General features: G+C 44.7%; 1 protein-coding gene across 3 annotated transcripts in view; it reads left to right on the top strand.

The window, feature by feature from the left end:
* Positions 1–19443, top strand: part of HNF1B (HNF1 homeobox B) — a 108276-nt gene extending 88833 nt beyond the window's left edge. For 2 of the 3 annotated variants that reach the window (XM_081945439.1, XM_081945440.1), the window contains exons 6-9: positions 4185–4317; positions 5994–6170; positions 8190–8308; positions 17601–19443. In XM_081945439.1, the coding sequence (XP_081801565.1) occupies positions 4185–4317; positions 5994–6170; positions 8190–8308; positions 17601–17621 (450 nt within the window). In that variant the 3' untranslated portion in view covers positions 17622–19443. The remainder of the gene's footprint in view (positions 1–4184; positions 4318–5993; positions 6171–8189; positions 8309–17600) is intronic. The other variant, XR_014174736.1, reaches the window with a different exon arrangement.
* The last annotated feature ends 3535 nt before the right edge of the window (positions 19444–22978 follow it).

Genomic DNA, 22978 nt, shown 5'->3' on the forward strand with positions numbered 1-22978 from the left:
CCTTCATTAAACTAGACATACCCAGTTCCTGCAACCATTCCTCATATGTTTTAGCCTCTAGTCCCCTAATCCTCTTTGTTGCTCTTCTCTGCACTTTTTCTAGAGTCTCCACATATTTTTTACATCGTGGCGACCAAAACTGGACGCAGTATTCCAAGTGTGGCCTTACCAAGGCATTATAAAGTGGTAGTAACACTTCACGTGATCTTGATTCTCTTTTTCTGTTTATGCAGCCTACAACTGTGTTGGCTTTTTGGCAGCTGCTGCACACGGTTTATTTATTTATTTATTTATTCTTCGCATTTCTAAACCGCCCCCTCTCCCAAAAAGGGACTCGGGGCGGTGTACAGTTCACACAACAAATAACAGATAAAATACAAATATAAATATAACTATAAATATACGTATATATGTGGAGGAGGTTAAAATTAAGAGTACTGTACAGAAGAATAAATATGGGTCTAAAAGCCCTAAAAACAATTAGAAATTAAAACATTACCCTTAAAATAACCTGATGAGAGTATACTACCAGGAGTTCATAGTTGTAACATTTATAATTATGCCAGGCCAGCTAATCGGAACAGGTGATTCTTCAATTTTTGTCGGAAGGAGCGGAAGTCCAAGGTGGTTCTAATGTCGGGGGGGGAGGTCATTCCAGAGGGTTGGGCCCATCACAGAGAAGGCTCTACTCCTTGGCGCCGCCCGCTGGCATTGCCTAGTGGACGGCACCTGGAGCAGGCCCTCCCTGTGAGAGCGGATTGGCCGCAGGGATGTATGTGGGAGGATGCGATCCCGCAAGTAACTAGGTCCTGAGCCATGGAGCACTTTAAAGATAGTAATCAGGACCTTGAAGTTGGCTCATATTTAAGCGATTCTCCACTAGGACTGCAAGATCCCTCTCACAGTCATAAATATGACATAAAGATCTCATTGTTAGTCCTCTGGTTATTCAACAATTCTCCTCAGTCTTGCTTAGAGGTTTCTTTGAGGTTGATATGAATGTAGGGTTATCAGGTATAAGTAGCCCTCAACTTACAACCACTTGTTTAATTAAGTTGCAACCTCACTGAAAAAAGTGACTTATGAACATTTTCACACTTACGATTGTTGCAGCATTCCCATAGTCCCGTGATCAAAATTCAGACATTTGGCAACTGGTTCATATTTATGACAGTTGTAGCTTCCTGGGGTGATGTGATCCCCTTTTTTGACCTTCTGACAAGCCAAAGCAATGGGGAAAGCCAGATTCACTTAACAACCTTGTTACTGATTTAACAACTGCTGAGATTCACTTAACAAATGTGGCAAGAAAAGCCGTAAAATGGGGCAAAGCTCACTCGACAAATTTCTTGCTTTAGCAACATAAATTCTGGGCTCAACTGCGGTCATAAGTTGAGGACTATCCTGTACAGCAGTGTTTCTCAAAGACCTATGAACTGCAACATAGCTGGCAGTGGAATTTAGGGAGTTGAAGTCCGCGGGTCTTTTAAGTTGTGGAAGTTGAGAAACACACAGCGTTAGAGGACCGAAAGAGACTTCTGTTGACATAAAGACCACTCATATAGAGTAATCAAATCGTAGGCACCAAGCCTCATGAATCTCTCTAGAAAACAGTTTTCCCACCACTGTTGATCTTCCCATCTGCCAGCTGGCAGGGTGAACGGAGACCCATCCTTGACCGGTGCCCTCTGTGTGAGCAAAATATGTACTTTCAAAATAGGAAGATGCCACAGTGCCAGATTGCTAGAATCAACAATGAAAACAGTCATTGCTCTGGTGTCTAAAGACCTTCCTAGGAGCACACTTGGCAAAATACATTCAATTTCAAACATCTATCACTTCATCTGAAGTCTATTTCTCTCCATTTTCTTTTCTTTAACTACCTTTGTACCTTTGCCCACCACAGCCGAGCCTAATATTTCCGTTGCTAAGCAAGGCAGTTGTGAAGTGAGTTGTGCCGCCCCCTTTTACAACTTTTCTTTGCCACAGTTGTTAGGCGAATCACTTACATATGTTAAGTGAATCACATGGTCGTTAAACGAATCTGGATTTTTTTCCCCTTTGACTTTGCTTGTCGTGAAGCCAGCTTGGGAAGGTCGAAAAATGGAGATCACATGACCCAGGGACTGCTTTAAATACACGCTAGATACCAAACACCTAAATTCTGATCACATGACGACGAGGATGTTGCAACGGCCCCAAGTGTGAAAACTGGTCGTAACTTTTTTCAGTGCTGTTGTAACTTTGAACGGTCCCTAAACGAATGGTTGTATTCGTGCCGTCTGACAGTTAGAACAATTAATCAGTGGAACAGAAGTTGCCTCCAGAGGTTGTGAATGCCCCAACAATGGAAGTCTTTAAGAAGATCTTGGATAGCCATCTGTCTGAAACGGTATAGGGTTTCCTGCCTAGGCAGGGGGTTGGACTAGAAGACCTCCAAGGTCCCTTCCAACTCTGCTATTGTATTATATTGTATTGTATTGTATTGTAACTACCTTGTTTCCCCGAAAATAAGACCTCCCATCAGGCTTTTGAGCGCATGCACTAAAATAAGCCCTCCCCAAAAATATTGCAATACTGCAGCAGCCAACGAGGTGACCAAGCCTCCTGCACCTCAAAAATAATAAGACCTCCCCCAAAATAAGGCCAAGCGCTTATTTTTTGGGGGGGGGGTGTCGAAAGAAAATAAGACCCCGTCTTATTTTCGGGAAAGCATGATATGAATGGTCATTAAATGAGTGGTTGTAAGTCCAAGACTCCCAGTAATGTATCTGTTTTCTCCTCGTTGTTTGGGTTCTGCCAGGCTTCGGTGGCAGCAAACTTAGAATATTTGAGCAATTCATCTGGTGGGGTTATTTTTCTTGGCCTAGCTTGACTGATTCAAGTCACACTGGATGGTTTTTATGGCCTTCCTTTTTCTCTCTCTCTCTCTCTCTCCCTGGTTGGGGATGCATAGTTCTTGACTGAGACAGCCTGGTCTTCCATCCAGAAAGCCATTTGTTGACTCTTGAATCCAGGGTCAATTGGGCCTCCAGACAGATTCCTACCACCCCCTTTAAATGAAATGTGAGGCTTCCCCCCCCCGCCCCCCCACCTCAAGTGAAACCTTTGTAGGAGGTTGTGAAGTTAAAGGAATTTCAAATCAGGCTTAGCAAAGTATCTCAGGGGTTGGAGGAGGTGAGGGTGAGTTTCACTTAAAGCAAAATGGGAGCCGACGGCCTCTTTCATCTACAGTAGAAATCTCCAAATATAAGATTTGTGGACTTCAACCCCCAGAATTCCTCATCCAACCATGCTGCCTGGGGAATTCTGGGAGTTGAAGTCCAGAAGTCTCAAGGTTGCCAATTTTGGAGTCCCCTGATCTACAGGTAGCCTTTGACTTAACAATCATGCTGGCTGGGGAATTCTGGGAGTTGAAGTCCACAAGGTTGCCAAGTCTGGAGCTCCTGATCCCAGATAGCCTTTGACTTACAACCACAGTTGAGACTAGAACTTCAGCCACTAAGCAAAACAGTTCTTAATGAAGGCATATCCAATTTTAGTGTCAACTCACAAAGCATCCCTAGCCTGCTCTCAAATCTTTTTTCCCCCTGTGGTCATTAAGCGAATCACCATGGTCATTAAGGGACTCTCATGGTTGCTAAATGAATTTTGATCATGTGACCATGAGGATGCTGCGATGGTCATAAGTATGAAATACGGCCATAAGTCAGTTTTTTCAGTGCCGTTGTAACTTCGAACAGTCACTAAATGAACTGTTGTAAGTGGAGGACGTGTAAAAAGGGCAAAGATGGGCCCGCTCCGAATATTTTGGATGAATAAATCAAATCACGTATTGATTGAAATAAGTTTGCATTGTGCTACTCTGCATTAACAAGAGTGGCACAAGATGGATAATATGGTTATTTATTTATCGTATGGCATATTCACATCATATTTCAGTAAAAAGGAACAGGGGTAAAAGAGAAAACGCGGAATATAAAAACTGAAATCTTAACAGGAAGATTACAAAGAGAGATCTCAGTTACAAATATAACTTTTTTACTTCATATGTCGCAGTCAGGAAATCAGCAAAATCTCCCTGATAGGCTCGGTTTTGGCTTTGTTTCTGTGGGTTGATAATATTGCACTATTGATGGCCTATTCCTGAATTCTGACTTGTTTGTTCTTTCTTTCCTTGACAGATTACAGTTTCTGGCGGTGGGCTCCCCCCAGTCAGTACCCTCACCAATATCCACAGCTTTTCCCATCACACCCCACAACAATCCCAGAACCTCATTATGACACCTTTATCAGGAGTCATGGCTATCACACAAAGTAAGTGCTTTATGAGTTAGACAAACGTCTTCTTGTTCTTAGAATTATTCATTATTACCTCTTTCCTTGTATAGCACCATCAGGAAGCAAGGAGCTTTTTTGCAGAGTCCAAAAGGGCAGGATCCTGTCTGAGAGACTTTGCAGAATATTTACTATCTCTTCCTTTCTTCTTCCCGCAATTGTGACTGCCTATTGTAGCATGGCACTGGTTTCCATGGGTACTGGTCTCCAATTGCTCAGTAAATATTAAGAGAGAAATATTGATTTTGGTGCACTGTGAGAAAAGAAGGAAATTGAGATTTTAAAAAATGAATCAGGGATGAAATCAAGAGGTGAAAGAGAGAGAGACAGAGAGAGAGACAGAAAAAGAAAGAAAGAAAGAGAAAGGAAGGAAGGAAGGAAGAAAGAAAAAGAAAAGGAAGAAAGAGGGGGAGGGAGAGGGGAAGGAAGGAAAAGAGAGAGAGAGAAAGAAAAAAAGCGGAAGAAAGGAAAAGAAAGAAAAAGAAAGAAAGAAAGGAAAGTAGGAAGGAAGGAGGGAGGGAGGGACGAAGAGAGGAAGAGAGGGAGAAGGGGAGAGAGAAAGGAAGGAAGGAAAAGAAAGAAGGAGAGTGAAAGAAAGACAAAAAGAAAGACAGATAGAAAGGAAGGAAGGAAGGAGGAAGGGAGAGAGAAAGGAAGGAAGGAGTAGAAAAAGATGAAAGAAGGAAGGAAGGAAAAGAAAGAAAGAAAGAAAGAAAGAAAGAAAGAAAGAGAATGAGACAATACTTTTTGTGCCTCATCCCAAAACGACTTGAAGGTTGAGGAACTCTGCAAGAGGAGAGGTGGTCAAAAAAATGAAAACGGTGGCCTACATCTCGGGGATTAAAGCCCTATCCCCTTTTTTTACATTGCCAAAAGGGAGGGAGCTTCAATCATGTCATTCCAATAATGGTAATTTAAAAAGTAGTACTAAAGGTGTTTTTCAAAACGCTATAGGGCTTTCTTTCTTTCTTTTCCTTGAAGATCTTTCGCTTCTCATCCAAGAAGCTTCTTCGGTTCGGGCTGAATGGTGGGGAATAGAAGGATTTATTCCCCATCGTTCAATCAGAACTGAAGAAGCTTCTTGGATGAGAAGCGAAAGGACTTTAAGGAAAACCAAAGAAAGCCCAGCTGCCTTTTGAAAAAAACACCTTTGGGACAACCATGACATGGATGGATGACAGACAATCGCCATAGACCAGGGGTGTCCAAACTTGGGAACTTTAAGACTTGTGGACTTCAACTCCCAGAATTCCCCAGCCAGCATGGCTGGCTGGGGAATTCTGGGAGTTGAAGTCCACAATAGATTGGTTGTAAATGTGAGGAGCGGGTGTACAGTTATTTTTTTCAGTGCCATCGTAACTTTGAACATGGCTGTTATTAAGAGAATCACACCATTGTCCAAAAACAACCCGTGAGAGATTGTCTTTTAATTACTTTTAACCAGAAGCAGCCAAACATCTTTAACTGATGCAAACAAAAAGACAATCACACTCCGATTAAAAAAATAATACCCTGGAAAATCAGGTTCCAGGCTATTCAAATTGAGAAATTTCATCTTGGAAAATTGTAGAGAGGCTGTGGGTCTTACAGGGAAAATCCAAAGACTTTGGCGTGCTTCGTAATCAAACGCCTCTGATTGTCTCTCTGTCTTTCAGGTCTAAACAGTTCGCAGGCCCAGAGCGTCCCCGTTATCAACAGCGTAGCCCTACAACCGGTCCAGTTCTCCCAACAGCTGCACAGCCCACACCAGCAGTCAATCATGCAGCAGTCGGCCAATCCGATGGCTCAACAGCCGTTCATGGCGGCAGTGACACAGCTGCAGAATTCACACAGTAAGATTCTTTTGGGGGCATTGGCTGAAATATAGAAGGGTGAAAGCTGGGAGAAGCAACAGTAACAGAGGCTGTAAGCCAGGGGTGTCCAAACTTGGGAACTTTAAGACTTGTGGACTTCAACTCCCAGAATTCCCCAGCCAGCATGGAGTTGAAGTCCACAAGTCTTAAAGTTCCCAAGTTTGGACACCCCTGCTGTAAGCACAGCAAGCTGTTTGCCTCTGTCTCAATCAGGAAGGTAGCCACATCTGTGCAACCCAAACCCCATCTATTTTTCTGATGTACAGGTGATCCTCGTGTACCAGATGTGCTTGCCTCCTGAAATCATGGGTGCTCCAACACTGGAGATTTTTAGAATAGATTTGATAACTATTTATCTGAAATGGTATAAGGTTTCCTGCCTGAGCAAGGGGTGGGAGGGTGTTGGACTAGAAGATCTCCAAGGTCCCTTCCAACTCTGTTATTCTGTTGGTAGTCCTTTTTCTCATATTCAGGTAGTGTTGAGTTTAATTGTTTTTTCAAACAGATATACTCGTAAGAAAAGGACTGTTTGTAAGCTAAGAGCATTCGCTCATCATTGGAGCCAGCTTTCTGCAATGTTTAGTTCCTCATAATTTTTTCTTTGTCAAAAAAAAAAAAAAAGAATTTTGCAGCTGGCAAAGTATTATTGAGAACTTTCGTTATACATGATGTTATACATGATGTCTTAGGGACTCATGTAGGTAACGTTAAACAGCATAAGTTAAATCCTAGTAGTGGAACAAACGTGACGTCTTCAAAAACATCAAGGGAAGGGACCTTGGAGGTCTTCTAGTCCAACCCCTGCTGAGGCAGGAAACCCTACACCACTTCAGACAAATGGTTATCCAACATCTTCTTTAAAACTTCCAGTGTTGGAGCATTCACAACTTCTGGAGGCAAGTTGTTCCACTGGTTAATTGTTCTAACTGCCAGGAAATTACTCCTTAGTTCTAAATTGCTTCTCTCCTTGATTAGTTTCCACCCATTGCTTCTACCCTCAGGGGCATTGGAGACTAGCTTGACTCCCTCTTCTTTGTGGCAATCCCTGAGATATTGGAAGACTGCTATAATGCCTCCCCTAGTCCTTCTTTTCATTAAACTAGACATACCCAGTTCCTGTAACTGTTCTTCATATATTTTAGCCTTAATAAAAGTTGTTTTATTCCTGATCTGAGCCTGACTCCCGCCTAGCACTTTTATTAGCATGAAGGCCTCTGAGGTTGGACTTAAAATTACTGAGTTATAGAACTGCAAGGGACATTGGAGGTCTTCTAGTCCGCTCCCTGCCCAGATAGAAATCCCTAGGTGAAAAGGAAGGAAACATTCTTTTTGTGGGATATCCAGCATTTAATGGATTAGAGCAGGGGCCTCCAAATTTGGCAACTTTACGACTAGTGGACTTCAACTCCCAGAATTCTGGCTGAGGAAATCGGAAATTGAAGTCCATAAGTTTTAAATATGCCAAGTTTGGAGAATCTTGGATTAGGAAATCAGTGTTCACAGTCCTATTTATGTTTTATTAGAATATATAGAATAGCAGAGTTGGAAGGGACCTTGGAGGTCTTCTAGTTCGACCCCCTGCTTAGGCAGGAAACCCTACACTACTTCAGAAAAACGGTTATCCAACATCTTCTTAAAGACTTCCAGTGTTGGGGCATTCACAACTTCTGGAGCCAACTTCTGTTCCACTGATTGATTGTTTTAACTGTCAGGAAGTTTCTCCTCAGTTCTAAGCTGCTTCTCTCCTTGATTAGTTTCCACCCATTGCTTCTTGTTCTGCCCTCAGGTGCTTTGGAGAATAGCTTGACTCCCTCTTCTTTGTGTTGAGGCTTTCAAAAGTTGTTGAAGGTATAGCAATTTGGTTCTGTTTGAAATAAAATATTCAGTGGGAGAGCAATTTATGGCTGTAGCCTGAAATCATTGTCATTCTTTTGTCTTTGTCTCTAACACGCACACACACACACAGAGTAAAGAATGACTGTTGGCCTTTTTCCACAGTGTACGCGCACAAGCAAGAACCTCCTCAGTATTCCCACGCATCACGGTTTCCTTCAGCGATGGTGGTCACGGATACCAGCAGCCTCAGTTCACTAACCAACATGTCTTCCAATAAACAGGTAAACTGATGTAATGTTCTTGGGGAAAATTAATACAGGCGGTACTTGACTTACGACCACAATTGGAATCGGAATTTCAGTCGCTAAGCGAGGCGTTTATTATATAATACATAACGAATTGCCAAACACCCTAATTTTGATCGCCTGAACATGGGAGGCTGCAGCAGTCGTAAGTGCAAGGACCAGTTGTAGGAGGAATTTGAGTTGATATAATGGCTGTCTCATTTTGTGACCATGACGACAGAGGACCATAATGGGAGGGCCCCATTATGGCCGTATGTTGAGGAATACTTGTATGGTGGAGTTCAAGAGCTAAGGCATTCAGTGGATGTCAGTGGATGAATAACAAAATAACAGAGTTGCAAGGGACTTTGGAGGTCTTCTAGTCCAACCCTGCTCAAGCAGGAGAACCTATTCGATTTCAGACAAATGGCTGCCCAATCTCTTCTTAAAAACCTCCAGTGTTGAAGCACCCACAACTTCTGGAGGCAACTCATTCCACTGATTAATTATTCTCACTTTCGGGATATTTCTCCTTAGTTCCACGTTGGTTTTCTCCTTGATTAGTTTCCATCCTTTGCTTCTTGTCCTGCCTTCAGGCGCTTTGGAGAATAGATTATTCTTTGTGGCAGCCCCTTAAATCTTGAAACACTGTCATCGTGTCACTCTTAATTCTTCTTTTCACCAAATTAGATGCACCCAGTTCCTTTGCGTGAGTTTAGCCTCTAACCTCCTAACCATCTTTGTTACTCTTCTCTGCACTCTTTCCAGAGCTTCAAATTCTGCAAATTACACAGAATGTCAGACTAGACACAAGTTGTTTTTAGCTAACTGTGAGAAGAACCAGAAAAAACCAGCTCAGTGCTGTGTTCAGGGTGGTGGATTAAAAACCAGGAGACCATGAGTTCCACCTTAGGCGCAAAAGCTGACTTTGGACAAGTTGTTCTCCCAAGCCAACACACCTCACAGGGTTACTGTGGTAGAGAAAGCAGGAGCCAACATTATTAAGTTTGCCGTCTTCACAGTACAAAATAAAAGTGGGATATGAATCTAATTATATGAAAGAATCCCCAAAAAGTGAGTCTTTCGGAGGGATTAATCCTAAACGGTTATATTTTTTTCCTCAGCAATTGATTAGAAGAAGAAATTAGTTAACTTTACACGAAGTGGGAGGGGTGGGGGAAATACCCATGAAGGCATCCTGGTTTTTACTCTTCTTGATATTATAGCACTTTAGCGTCTCTTTGGTGTAAACCTGTCCGCTCTTTTTTTTTTGCAATGAAAAATCGTTCCAGAGCTGACAAAAAAAAAAAAAAAAACCCACCCTTTTTTCTTCCTTTCTTTCATTTTTCAAAGGCCGCTTTGCAGACTGTGGGAAATATGTGGCCTCTATCGATCGTTAGATAGTTTGAAGAGAAAACCTTGAACTTCTCAACAGATAAGCTGGCGTGTGGGGGTTCCCCCCCGCCCCGCGCTCCCTTAGAGAGACTTGTGCCAAAAATCATAATAACGGGGTGTGTTCACCAATGTTTGAATTCTGATGCAGGTAGTCCTCAACATACGACCACGATTGAGACCAACATTTCTGTTCTTAAGTGTGTTTTATTATCTTTCTTGCAGTGGTGGGTTGCAGGCGGTACGCCCTGGTACGGGTGTACCAGTGTCTGCCCGAAACACCGGGTACCGTTCCGTTCCGGTGCTCCGGAGGGCCCACCTGCCCGCTGTCCTTACCTGTCTTTAAACTCTTTGGTGCTTCCACGCACGGCATATACAGTGCCTGCGTGATGCTCCGCTGAGCAGCTGGAGCATCACTGGAGGGTAGGATGCATACGCGCGATGCATGCGTTCATGTGGAGGACGCAGGGCCCCGTTGCAACCGTACCAGTTTGCAACGGGATCCGGAACCCACCCCTGCTTTCTTGCCACCATTGTTCAGAGAATCGCTTGTAAAGTGAATCCAGCTCTTCAATTGACTTTGCTTGTCGGAAGGTCACAAAAGGTGATTGCATGACTCGGGGAACTGCAGCTGTCATAAATAAATTGCCAGGCTTCTCCATTTTGATCATGGGGACACTGCAACAGTCGTAGGTATGAAAACTGGTCATAAGTCACTTTTTTCAGTGCTGTTGTAACTTTGAAAGCTCACTAAATGAATGGTTGTAAGTTGAAGACCTTCTGTACAAGCCCAGTGCTTCCTGACATGGGTTAAAAGTTCAGGAGGCCTTTGTAAACCCATCAAACTAGGTTCTGCGCAAGTGACGGAGGTTTCAAATCAATATTTTCTTAAACCATTATAGCCATGCACAGTATACAGGTAGTCCTCCGTTTACAACCATTACATTTAGTGACCAATCAAAGTTACAATGGCATTGAAAAGAGTGACTTACAACCAGTCCTCCTACATACTGTGAGAGGGATCTTGGAGTCCTAGTGGACAACCATTTAAATAGGAGCCAGCCGTGTGCAGCAGCTGCCAAAAAAGCCAACACAGTTCTAGGCTACATAAACAGAGGGAGAGAATCAAGATCACGTGAAGGGTTAATACCACTTTATAAGGCCTTGGGAAGGCCACCCTTGGAATACTGCATTCAGTTTTGGTCGCCACAATGTAGAAAAGATGTGGAGACCCTAGAAAGAGTGCAGAGAAGAGCAATGATGATTAGGGGACTGGAGACTAAAACATAGGAAGAACGGTTGCAATGGGTGGAAACTAATCAAGGAGAGAAGCAACTTAGAACTAAGGAGAAATTTCCTGTCAGTGAGAACAATTAATAAGTGGAACAACCTGCCTCCATAAGTTATGAACACTGGACGTTTTTAAGAAGATATTGGATAACCTTTTGTCTGAAATGGTATAGGGCAGTGGTTCTCAACCTGTGGGTCAGGACCCCTTTGGGGGTCGAACGACCCTTTCACAGGGGTCGCCTAAGACCATCGGAAAACACATATTTTCGAAAAAATATGGAAAACATAAAATAATGTTATGGTTGGGGGTCACAACAACACGAGGAACTGTATTAAAGGGTCGCAGCATTAGGAAGGTTGAGACCCACTGGTATAGGGTTTCCTGCCTAGGCAGGGGGTTGGACTAGAAGGCCTCCAAGGTCCCTTCCAACTCTGTTATTGCATTGTATTATTGTACATAGCACCCTTGCAGCATCCTCAGCCATGATTGAAATTCGGGTGCTTGGCAACCAATGTGAATTTACAACATTTGCAGTGTGATGGGGTCATATGAACTCCACTTGCAGCCTTCCCAGCGGGATTCCAACAAGCAAAACCACAACTTCAGAACCTAACTGCCAGGCTCAATTAGAGCCATGAATTGAGGACTACACATATATTACCTAGGATAGAGAAAAACTACATTTCTGAAAAAATCTCAAGAGCTTTGGCCACAGTGGTGAACCTCTGGTTGTTTTTATTTTTTAATTACATTCAATTTTATTATATACTCTCTCTGTGTGTGTGTGTGTGTGTGTGTGTGTGTGTGTGTGTGTGTGTGTGTATGTATGTATATGTATATATGTATGTGTTGTATTTGTACTGATAAATATATAAAGGGAGACTAGTATAGATCTATTTCGAGCTAATTAGCTCTCATCAGCTAGCCATACCCTTACTGGGACAAATATAAAAAGGCAACATTAAAAATAAAAATATGGTTTTCTGCCTGCATGGTCTTCTGTGATAAGCCGAAGGACAGAAAGAGGGAGTATATACACATACATACACACACACACACACACACACATACATACATACATACATACATACATGTATTTGTGTTACAGCCCCTGGTATGCCCAAATTATTTATTTATTAGCACAAATACAACACACACACACACACACACACACACACACACACACACACACACACATATATATATATATATATATATATATATATATATATATATATAAAATAAATCAGTCTTGATTGCGATATAGAATAGCAGAGTTGGAGGGACCTTGGAGGTCTTCTAGTCCAACCCTCTCCTCAGGCAGGACACCCTATACCAGTGATGGCGAACCTTTTTTGGCTCGCGTGCCACAAGTGGCGGGAGAGCAGGGGGGTCGAGTGTGGGCATGCCGCACCCATAATGCAACGCAGCGACCACCCCAGTGCGCATGCGCGCAAAACGCACGACAACCCCCCATTTTAACATTTTTCTTGCCCTCCCCATGCTCCAGGGGCTTTATAGGAGCCTGGGGATGGTGAAAAGAGCCTCCCCCGACCCCCCCGGAGGCCCTCCGGAGGCTTCAGGGACTGTCCGGAGGCTTCCCTGAAGCCTTCGGAGCGCTTAAAACGACCCTCCGAGCAATCCGGAAGTGACTTCCGGGTTGCTCGGAGGGTGGTTTTAAGCGCTCCAAAGGCATCAGGGATGGTCCCTGAAGCCTCCGGGGGGGCGGGGGGGGCTCCTTTCGCCCTCCCCAGGCTCCTATAAAGCCTCTGGAGCCTGGGGAAGGCAAAAAATAGCTTTTAAAAAGGTGAACTTAGCTGGCCAACGCGCGCATGCGCGCTGGCCAGCTGACAGGGCAGCGCCTTGCGTGCCCTGACAAATGGCTCCGCATGCCACTTGTGGCACGCGTGCCATAGGTTCGCCATCACGGCCCTATACCATTTCAGGCAAATGGTTGTCCAATCTCTTCTTTAAAACTTCCAGTGTTTCTTCCTTGCTGAAGGAAGCAACACATTAAAAAAAAAACAAACGAGTAGAGGGTCAGTTTCAGTACTGTGGCTGATGCTCCTGAGAGTTTATTCAGAAACATGGATTTTCTCTATGCTGGCTAATTTTGGTTATTTGGGCATCTTGTCTCCTTCAGTGGTTGGGAGAATAGAAACGTGACTTGAGAAGAAAAATTGAACACATTCTGTATGTTCAAAAGCCAAAACCTCTTCCCGAGGCTCGTTATTCCCACTAGTTTTTTTTTAATATATATCGATATGGATAGAAGAGAATATTTGTAGTTCAGTGTTGAATGATGGGGGCCATTTAGCACTGATGGTGTTATCTAGTTTGACAATGAAACGTCTGCAAGAAAACCACCAAGCTGAGTGCTTTTCTTGCTGAGAGAGCATCAAAGACCCAACAGAATATGGATGTGAATATGAAGAGAGAGATTTAAAAATAAACCCATTTGGAGTAGTGGTTTTAGGCATCAGTCCAGACCAGAGGTGTCAAACTCTATTTCACTGAGGGCCGCATCAGGATTGTGTTTGACCTCAGGAGGTCAGGGTGGGTATGGCCAGACTGGGCATTGCCAGCTCGACATCACTTGTGTCGGGGGCGTCTCTGGTGGCCCGAGCACTCCGACAGCAAAAACAGGCTCCCGAGCTCCGTTTTCGGCTGTGACAGCCTCCTGCAACCCTCTGCCAGCAAAAAATGGAGTCCATTTTCGCTGACAGAGGCACTGCGGGCCAGTCCTTTGCTGTTTCCAGGGCGAGCCAGCAGAAGTCTAAGCACCCCAGGCAGAGATGGTATTCAGCATGTTCTGACCAGTTCTGGAGAACCAGTACCAGAAATTTTGAGTAGTTCAAAGAACAGGCAAATCCTCTGGCTGGCCCTGCCCCCATCTATTCTGTGCCTCATGAGTCACAGCTGATCAGGAGGAAATTGGGATTTTACAGTATCCTGCCCCTGCCACGCCCATCAAACCACACCCACCAAGCCATGCCACTCCCACCAAGCCACGCCCACAGAACCGGTAATAAAAAAAAATTGAATCCCACCACTGACTCCATGGATCCGGCCCCTAGGCCTTGAATTTGACACCCCTGGCCTAGAATCTGAAAGACTCTGAGTTCTGGTCCTGCTTTAGGCCCTAAGCCAGATAGATGACTTTGAGCCAGTCCAACTGTCTCAGCCCTAGGAAGCAAGCAATGGCAAATCGCTTCTGGAAAACCTTGCTAAGCAAATACAATACAATAACAGAGTTCTAGTCCAACCCCCTCCCTAGGCAGAAAAATCCTATACCATTTCAGACAAATGGTTCTCCAACATCTTCTTAAAGACTTCCAGTGTTGGGGCATTCACAACTTCTGGAGGCAAGCTGTTCCACTGATTAATTGTTCTAACTGTCAGGAAATTTCTCCTCAGTTCTAAGTTGCTTCTCTCCTTGATGAGTTTCCACCCATTGCTTCTTGTTCTACCCTCAGGTGCCTTGGAGAATAGTTTGACTCCCTCTTCTTTGTGGCAACCCCTGAGATATTGGAAGACTGCTATCATGTCTCCCCTAGTCCTTCTTTCTATTAAACTAGACATACCCAGTTCCTTTAACCGTTCTTCATATGTTTTAGTCTCCAGTCCCCTAATCATCTTTGTTGCTCTTCTCTGCACTCTTTCTAGAGTCTCCACATCTTTTCTACATCGTGGTGACCAAAACTGAATGCAGTATTCCAAGTGTGGCCTTACCAAGGCCTTATAAAGTGGTATTAACCCTTCACGTGATCTTGATTCTCTCCCTCTGTTTATGTAGCCTAGAACTGTGTTGGCTTTTTTGGCAGCTGCTGCACACGGCTGGCTCCTATTTAAACAGTTGTCCACCATTTAATCACAGGGACTTGTCCAGGCCAGGAGTCAAGACTGACTCATAGGCGCAAAAAAAATGTAGATTCTGCGTGGCTTATTCTAGTAAATGCAATATCCAATATTTTCACACGAAAGATGGAGCAGTAGAAGCCTCTAACCCGCCTATCTCCATCAGTCAGGCAGTCAGGCGCATCCTGGCTCCAGGAGGAGACCATTTCCTTAGCAGGCCTTGCTGATTCATCTAGCATGCACTCAACCCTAACTTTGCCCTTGATAGATGATTCTCTCCGGCCCGCCCATTAACTTTGATGCTGGCTTGTTCAAACAAGCCTGCCTGCATTCAGGAAGCATTTCCTTCATCAAAATCTTAGCAAGACGCGACTTGTTGGGCCTTTGCTGGTGATCCTGAGAAGCAGGGAAGAAAATTCAGTTTCCTAGCTTTAAAAAAAAAAAAAAAGGTTGTCGGCCTTCATCTTGACGGCGGTCAACATTTGGGCATTTCTGCTTTGATCTTCCTCAGATAGGCTTCCTGTCAGCTCAGAGCTAAATCTCGGCCCGCAGTGTTTGCTAGCTGAAAAAGAACAACGCAACAGCACTATGTGAAACCGAAAGAGGAAGAGGGAAAAAGAAGCAAATTACCATATTTTTCGGAGTATAAGATGCACCTTTCCCCCCCCTAAAAGAGCATGGAAATGTTGGTGCGTCTTATACACCGAATACAGCAATTTTTCGCCTCCCAAAGCCTCGCCCCTGCATCCCATTTTTGTGAAAAACGGTCCATTTTTCGCAAAAACTGAGGCGTTTTTGTCTTCCCTCGGTCCTCACCAGCACTCTTCAGGCGGAAGGCAAAAACGTTTCCATTTTTTGCAAAAAACACTTTTTTTTTGCCCGTTTTCCTCACAAACTGAGGCGTTTTTGCCTTCCCTCAGTCCTCACTAGCACTCTTCAGGCGGAAGGCAAAAACGTTTCCATTTTTTGCAAAAAACACTTTGTTTTTTGCCCGTTTTCCACACAAACTGAGGCGTTTTTGCCTTCCCTCAGTCCTCACTAGCACTCTTCAGGCGGAAGGCAAAAACATTTCCATTTTTTGCACAAAAAACCTTTGTTTTTTGCCCGTTTTCCACACAAACGGAGGGGTTTTTGCCTTCCCTCAGTCCTCACCAGCACTCTTCAGGCGGAAGGCAAAAACGTTTCCATTTTTTGCAAAAAACACTTTGTTTTTTGCCCGTTTTCCACAAAAACGGGGGCGTTTTTGCCTTCCCCCAGCCCTGCTGAAGCCTGCAAAGTTCTCCTGGGAGCCAGGGAGGACAGCAACTTTTTTTCTTACTTAGCTCTTCAAAATCTTGGTGTGTCTTATATCATGGAGCGTCTTATAGTCCAAAAAATATGGTATTGTATTACAGATAGTCCTCAATTTACATCCGTTCATTTAGCGACCGTTGGAAATTACAAAAGCGCCAGAAAAAAAGTGACATGATGATTTCACAAATTGCAGCCTCCCCGTGGTCCTGTGATCAAAACTCAGATGCTTGCAACTGGCTCGTATTTATGATGGTCGCAGCGTGGGGGGCTCCCGTGATCCCCCTTTGCGAATTTCTGACAAGCAACGTCAGTGGGGAAGCCGGATTCACTTAACAGCCCCTGTTACCAACTTAATAAGCGCAGGATTCACTTAACAACTGTGGCAAGAAAGACCGTAAAACGGGACAGAAACCGTTTAACAACCGTCTTGCTTAACGATGGAGATGTTGGTCTCAGTTATGGTCGTAACCTTCCCAGCCGGCTTCCGATAAGCAAAGTCACCCGGGGGGTGGTGGTGTCGGATTTGCTTAACAACCGCATGATTCACTTAACAAACACAGTGGTTTGCTTAACAGCCGTGGCAGAAAAAAAATCATAAAACGGGGCGAAATTCACTTATCTTGCTTAACAACAGAATTTAATTGTGGTCGTAAGTCGAGGAAGACCTATATTATGTTCGATCTTATATTTCAGGGTTGTGTTTCCCGCCTCAAAAGGATAGGAACTGGGTCAATTCAGAGAATAATTGATGAGTTACAGGCACCCCCAAAGGCCTTACTCCAGTCATGGCTAACCTTTTTGTTGTCGTGTGCCAAAAGCCCCCCCCCCGCACCCTATTTTGGACCTAATAGGACTCCCTGCAGCCTCCTGGGAGCAAAAATGGGCCATGGGGGGGCGTACTGCCTACCCAAGCTCCCCCAGCCCCTGCGCATGCATGCAGGACCCCCACGCCCCTATGCATGCATGTGTGACCCTCCCATGCATGCGTGTACGACCCAAAAATCAGCTGGCTGGCGGGAGGAACGAACTGAGCTGGGGTGACGGCTCACGTGCCCGCAGAGAGGGCTGTGCATGCCACCCGTGGCACACATGCCATAGGCTTGGCATCACAGCCTTAGTCTGTCCATCTACAAATCAATCAATCAGAATAGAGCTGGAAGGGATCTTGGAGGTCTTCTAGTCCACTCCCCTGCTCAAGCAGGAGACCTTACCTATACCATTTCAGACAAGTGATTGTCCAGTCTCTTTCTTAAAAACCTCCAGTGTTGGAGCTCCTACAACTTCTGGTGGCAAGCTGTTCCACTGGTTAATTGTCCTCACCGTTACAAAGTTTCTCCTTCATTCCAGGTTGCTTCTCTCCTGGATTCGTTTGATTAGATTCTCTCCTGATCTAAGTCACTTCCTCACCTTCTAATCACTGTTAACCTTCTTTTCCTTTTTCTCCCTCCCCTCCAGTGTCCGTTACAAGCCTGGTGATACTCCGTCCCCACTCCCTGTGCCTTTAGCAACTGGAAATTATTTTTCCACAACATCCTGCCTGGCCACCATGAGATCTGGCGGAATCCTGCATCAAAGTCCGAGTAGCTTGCTTAGCTCGATCCCAAAGAGATCCCAGGCTTCAGCCTGGAAAGAAGATTAGAAGTTTCTGTGCTGCTGTTGTAGCTCTCGTCAAGGGATCCGGAACGGTGCCTGCCAGACGAAGCGTTTCCCGTGGTGTTGTCCAAGACTTATCGCTTCAAAATACGCCAAAATATTTTCCTTCTGGGGGGGCATTATTTGTTTCTTACCAACACCAGAACAAAATGGATGCCGAACGAGAAGCTTTGGAAAAGAACCTTAAAGCTGGAGATCAATCGTATTTATAAAGTGACCTACTTCCACTGGAGAGGACCAGAGAGAGGACATGGGGCTGTGACTGTCACGTTGTCAAGGGGGGAAACCATCCGTGCTGTTGAACTGAACTGTATATATGAGGAGCTCGGTATTCCGGCTCTCCCCTCCCTTCCCCCACCCCTATCGGCAGAGATTTATATTAAAGTTAAAGTTTAATGTTGTCTTATCAAATGGATGTATTAAGAAATTAAGTGCAATGCCACCTGTACATAGGATCACAAAGTCCCCTATTACGTCTCTCCTCGTTTTTTTTTTGGTTTGTTTTTTGTTTGTTTGTTTTTGTAAGGACAGGATTTATGTTGCAACGTTTTGGATTGGCAGATCAGAAAAATCAAAGGGAAACAAAAACATTTTGGCAAAGCAACATTGATTTATTGGCGCGCCATAAATCCAGCCCATCGGCCTTTTTTTGAAGCTTTGGGCTGGCTCATTTCAAAAAAGGAGGACAGGAAGCAGAATTTGGATGTTGGGAAAGGAGGCATTGAGTATTTAATGCAGGGGTGTCCAAACTTGGCAACTTTAAGACTTGTGGACTTCAAATCCCAGAATTCCCCAGCCTGGCTGGGGAATTCTGGGAGTTGAAGTCTACAAGTCTTAAAGTTGCCAAGTTTGGACACCCCTGATTTAATGTCTGCACACTTAACCTAGTGATAGAATTTTAATCCATTTAGGGGGCCTGCGTAAACCTAAGCGAGGCGAGTTGATGTAGCTAGTCCTCAACTTATGGCTGCATTTTGAACCAGAGTTTCTGTGGCCAAGCAAGCCTGTTGTTAAGTGAATCACGGCTGATTTTACAACTTATTTTGCCACGGTCGTTACGTGAATCACTCTGGTTGTAAGTGAATTGTGAGTTAAGCAAACCGGGCTTCTCCCGCTGACTCAGCTTGTCCCACGCTGACTGTGAAGATCACAAACTAACCCCAGCTTAGCATACAGGTAGTCCTCGACTTACGACCACAATCGAGCCCAAAATTTATGTTGCTATGCGAGACATTGGTTAAGTGAGTTTTGCCCCATTTTACGACCTTTCTTGCCACAGTTGTTAAGTGAATCACTGCCAGGTGTTAAATGAATCTGGCTTCCCCATTAACTTTGCTTGTCAAAAGTTTGCAATCCAGATTCATTTTGCCATTCTGGATGCTGCAACCAACATAAATATGAACCAGTTGTCAAATGTCCGAATTTTGATCATGTGACCATTGATGTGAAAAACCGGTCATAAGTCACTTTTTTCAGTGCTGTTGTAATTCCGAACAGTCACTAAACAAAAGGTTGTAAGACTACCTGTATTTTGCCTTAATGTATCTACCATGTCTTTATTGAACTGTATTGTCTAAACACAAGTAATGAATTGGTTCACACTTTGCACTAAACCATGGTTTGCTCATCCATCGTTTATTGCATCATCTGTTGATTGTGGCTTTATACAATCTACCGACAATGCCACAAGCCAAGTTTCCAAACTTTACACAATAAGCTAAGACACAAGCTAACATATTATGACTCAGTGTGTTGTATTAACCAGCTCCCTGTTTCGGCCATCACTGCTGTTGTCTTCTTATAACACACGTGAAAAAAGACTCACATACAATCTTTCCTGTGATGGGAAGGGAGAGAATCAAGATCCCGTGAAGTGTTAATACCACTTTATAAGGCCTTGGTAAGGCCACAAAGAAGAAGAGCAACAAAGAAGATTAGGGGACAGGAGGCTAAAACATAAGAAGAACGGTTGCAGGAACTGACTACGTCTAATTTAATGAAAAGAAGGACTGGGATGACATGATAACAGTCTTCCAATATCTCAGGGATTGCCACAAAGAAGAGGGAGTCAAGCTAGTCTCCAAAGCACCTGAGGGTGGGACAAGAAGCAATGGGTGGAAACTAATAAAAGAGAGAAGCAACTTAGAATTAAAGAGAAATTTCCTGACGGTTAGAACAATTAATCACAACTTGTCTCCAGAAGTTGTAAATACTCCATCACTGGAAATTTTAAAGAAGATGTTGGATAACCATTTGTTTGAAGTGGTGTAGGGTTTCTTGCCTAAGCACGGGTTGGACTAGAAGACCTCCAAGGTCCCTTCCAACTCTGTTATTCTATTATACTCTAAACAGATTTCGCTATTGGTCAGAAATGGCTCTCTGTTCATCCACCACCTCTCCTAACCTAGAAGTCAGCTGTCTGGGCTTGGAGAGGAGACCCTCCATCCACCAGGTCTACAAGCCAATTCACGGAGACCCCGATCATCCCAACCAACTGATGCTGGTCTCCAAGCTAGGAATTCAGACATGCACAAGGCAAGAGCTCGGTTTGAAAGATAAAACTTTTCCATTGCCTGAAATAAGCTGGCCCTAGAGCAGGGGTGTCAAACTCAATTTCATTGAGGGCCGTATCAGGGTTGTGTTTGACCTCCGGGTCCGGGGTGGGTGTGGCCAGGGTGGGCATGGCCAGCTCAATGTCACCCCTGTTGGGGCGCCTGCGGCAGCCCAAACACTCTCCCAACAAAACGGGCTCCTGAGCTCCGTTTTTGGCTGCCACAGCTTCCTGCAACCCTCTGCCAGCGAAAATACAGCTCGAGAACCCTTTTTCGCTGGCAGAAGCACTGCGGGCTGGTCCCTCGCTGTTTCCCGGGCAGCCCCAAGGGCCAGATCTAAATACCCTGTGGGCCAGATCCAGCCCTGGGCCCGGGCCTTGAGTTTGACACCCCTGCCCTAGAGTATGGATGTCTAACCTTGGCAACTTTAAGACTTATGGACTTCAACTCCCAGAATTCCCCAGGAACACCCCTGCCCTAAAGCCAGAAGGGACAGTGTTTTCACATCAACTTAGTATAGCTGATACATGCCAGGCCCTTTGACAAAATGGTTAGTAAATTGCATCAGATTGTACCCATATTAACACTGCCACATCTTCTTGGTGGTCAACCATTCAAGGTAGATCGGATTAGGAAACCAAAGTCATGCTAATATTCCTTTTATTGTAGCAATAACACGTAGACTTCTATAACGCAGCGCCCCATTATCAAGTTATCAATCAATGAAAGTTTTCAAAAAGAGACTGGACAACCAGTCTTGTCTGAAGTGGTACAGGGGTCAAGCCGGCCTCCCTCAGCAACCACGAAAGAAACCACTTAACTCCATTTTGCAGAATTAAGAGTACTTTTACTGGTTATGAAAAGATAGCAGCTAAGCAAAGCAAGATCTGAGGCAAAAGCGTGCGAAATCATACATATCAATACGTGCCCAAACCCCCTCCCCCTGGAAACCCTCATCCCAGGGTCCAATCTGCAAATCCCTTAGGTGTCATGTGAGTTCCATCTTCAAGGCGCATCATCAGGTTGGTATGCAGGACGGTTGGCCTTGGCCGACACCAAGCACTAATCTCCAGTAGACGGCGAGACCAAAACTCCCTTTTTACAATCTCTCCTGTACTTAAACTTCCCTTCCCAAATACCACCCCCTCCTCCCCGTTTCAATGGCAGCCGAAAGCAAATAGTGAAACAGAGGCTGACAATAGGGCTGTGATGGTGAACTTATGGCACGCGTGCCACGGGTGTGCCCACAGCCAGCCGTCACCCCAACCCAGCTTCACCACGCATGCACCTGCGCCTCCCGCCAGACAGCTGTTCTGCCGTGGCTGCGCAGGGTCCAGGGTGAATGCGCAGGGCAGGGCACATGTGCAGGGGGAGCTTACATTGCATTTTGGAGGTCCATGTGAGTTTGTGCGCCTGCGCCCCCCGTTTTGGGCCTGGAAAGTCTCCTGCATCAACCTGCAAGCCAAAAATGGGCAGGAAGGGGGGCGCAAAGCGCATGCACGGGGGACATGCGCGGGGGACATGCGCGGGGTGCTCGCATTGCTTTTGGGGGTTTCGTGTGCACCCTTTGGGCACTCAGCACCAAAAAGGTTAGCATCACTGGTATAGGGTCTCCTGCAAGCAGGGGGTGGACTAGAAGACCTCCAAGATCCCTTTCAAACTCTTATTATTCTAATTTCTTTCTTCTATGTTTTAGAACAATTGGGACACTGATTTGGGCTAATCTAGATTGCCTCTGGATTCCTCCAAAGTCACTGGGACTCATTTTTTTTCCTCCCGGGGTCTCCTAAGAGTCCAAATACATCTGTTCCTCATCTTTGGCCAGCTCTTGACTTCCTTCGTCTCCTTGGACCACTTAAGCTTCGTTTTACTATATCCCCAAATCACAAGGCAGACATTCTGGGTAAACCTTGTAAAACCTTTCTCACCCATCTCTTCTGTTTACCCGCTAAGGCTGACCTGGATACCCCGCCAGGATGACTACCTATTTTCTTTCACTTATTTCTGGGGCTGCTTAAAAGGGCCAGATTTCTAACCCAGATTAGCAGGAGAAGACGATCTCTCTCCCCCTCTCTTTAAGGAAGTGCTTTCCGTTTATCTGATTCAATTGTTTGACAAGTTTATGCTAATGAACGTGGCATCTCTAACAGGGCTGATCCTCCGGGGACGGCTTGATAAGAGATGGAGTCACTTCAAAGTTTTCCTGAAAAAAGGAAATATGCTGGGTGTGGAGGAGGAGAATGGATTCTGAACAATCTGGAAGAGTTACAAAGCCCATCAGGCAGGAGGCTCAGAGCAATTCTGAAGCAGGAGACATGCATTTGTTAAGTGAGTTTTGCCTCGTTTTACGACCTTTCTTGCCACGGTTGTTAAGTGAATCACTGGAGTTGATAAGTTATTACCACGGTTGTTAAGTGAATTTGGATTCCCCATTGATTTTGCTTCTCAACATTAAGAAAACTAAGATTATGGCGTCCGGCCCTCTCAATTCCTGGCAAATAGATGGGGAAGAAATGGAGGTAGTGACAGGTTTTATTTTCCTGGGCGCCAAGATCACTGCAGGTGAGGACGGCAGCCAAGAAATTGAAAGAGGCTTGCTCCTGGGAAAGAAAGCTATGGCAAATCTAG

The sequence above is a fragment of the Natrix helvetica genome (assembly GCF_964273705.1).
Source record: "Natrix helvetica genome assembly, chromosome: 2".
In the NCBI taxonomy this organism is placed as follows: Eukaryota; Metazoa; Chordata; class Lepidosauria; order Squamata; family Natricidae; genus Natrix; species Natrix helvetica.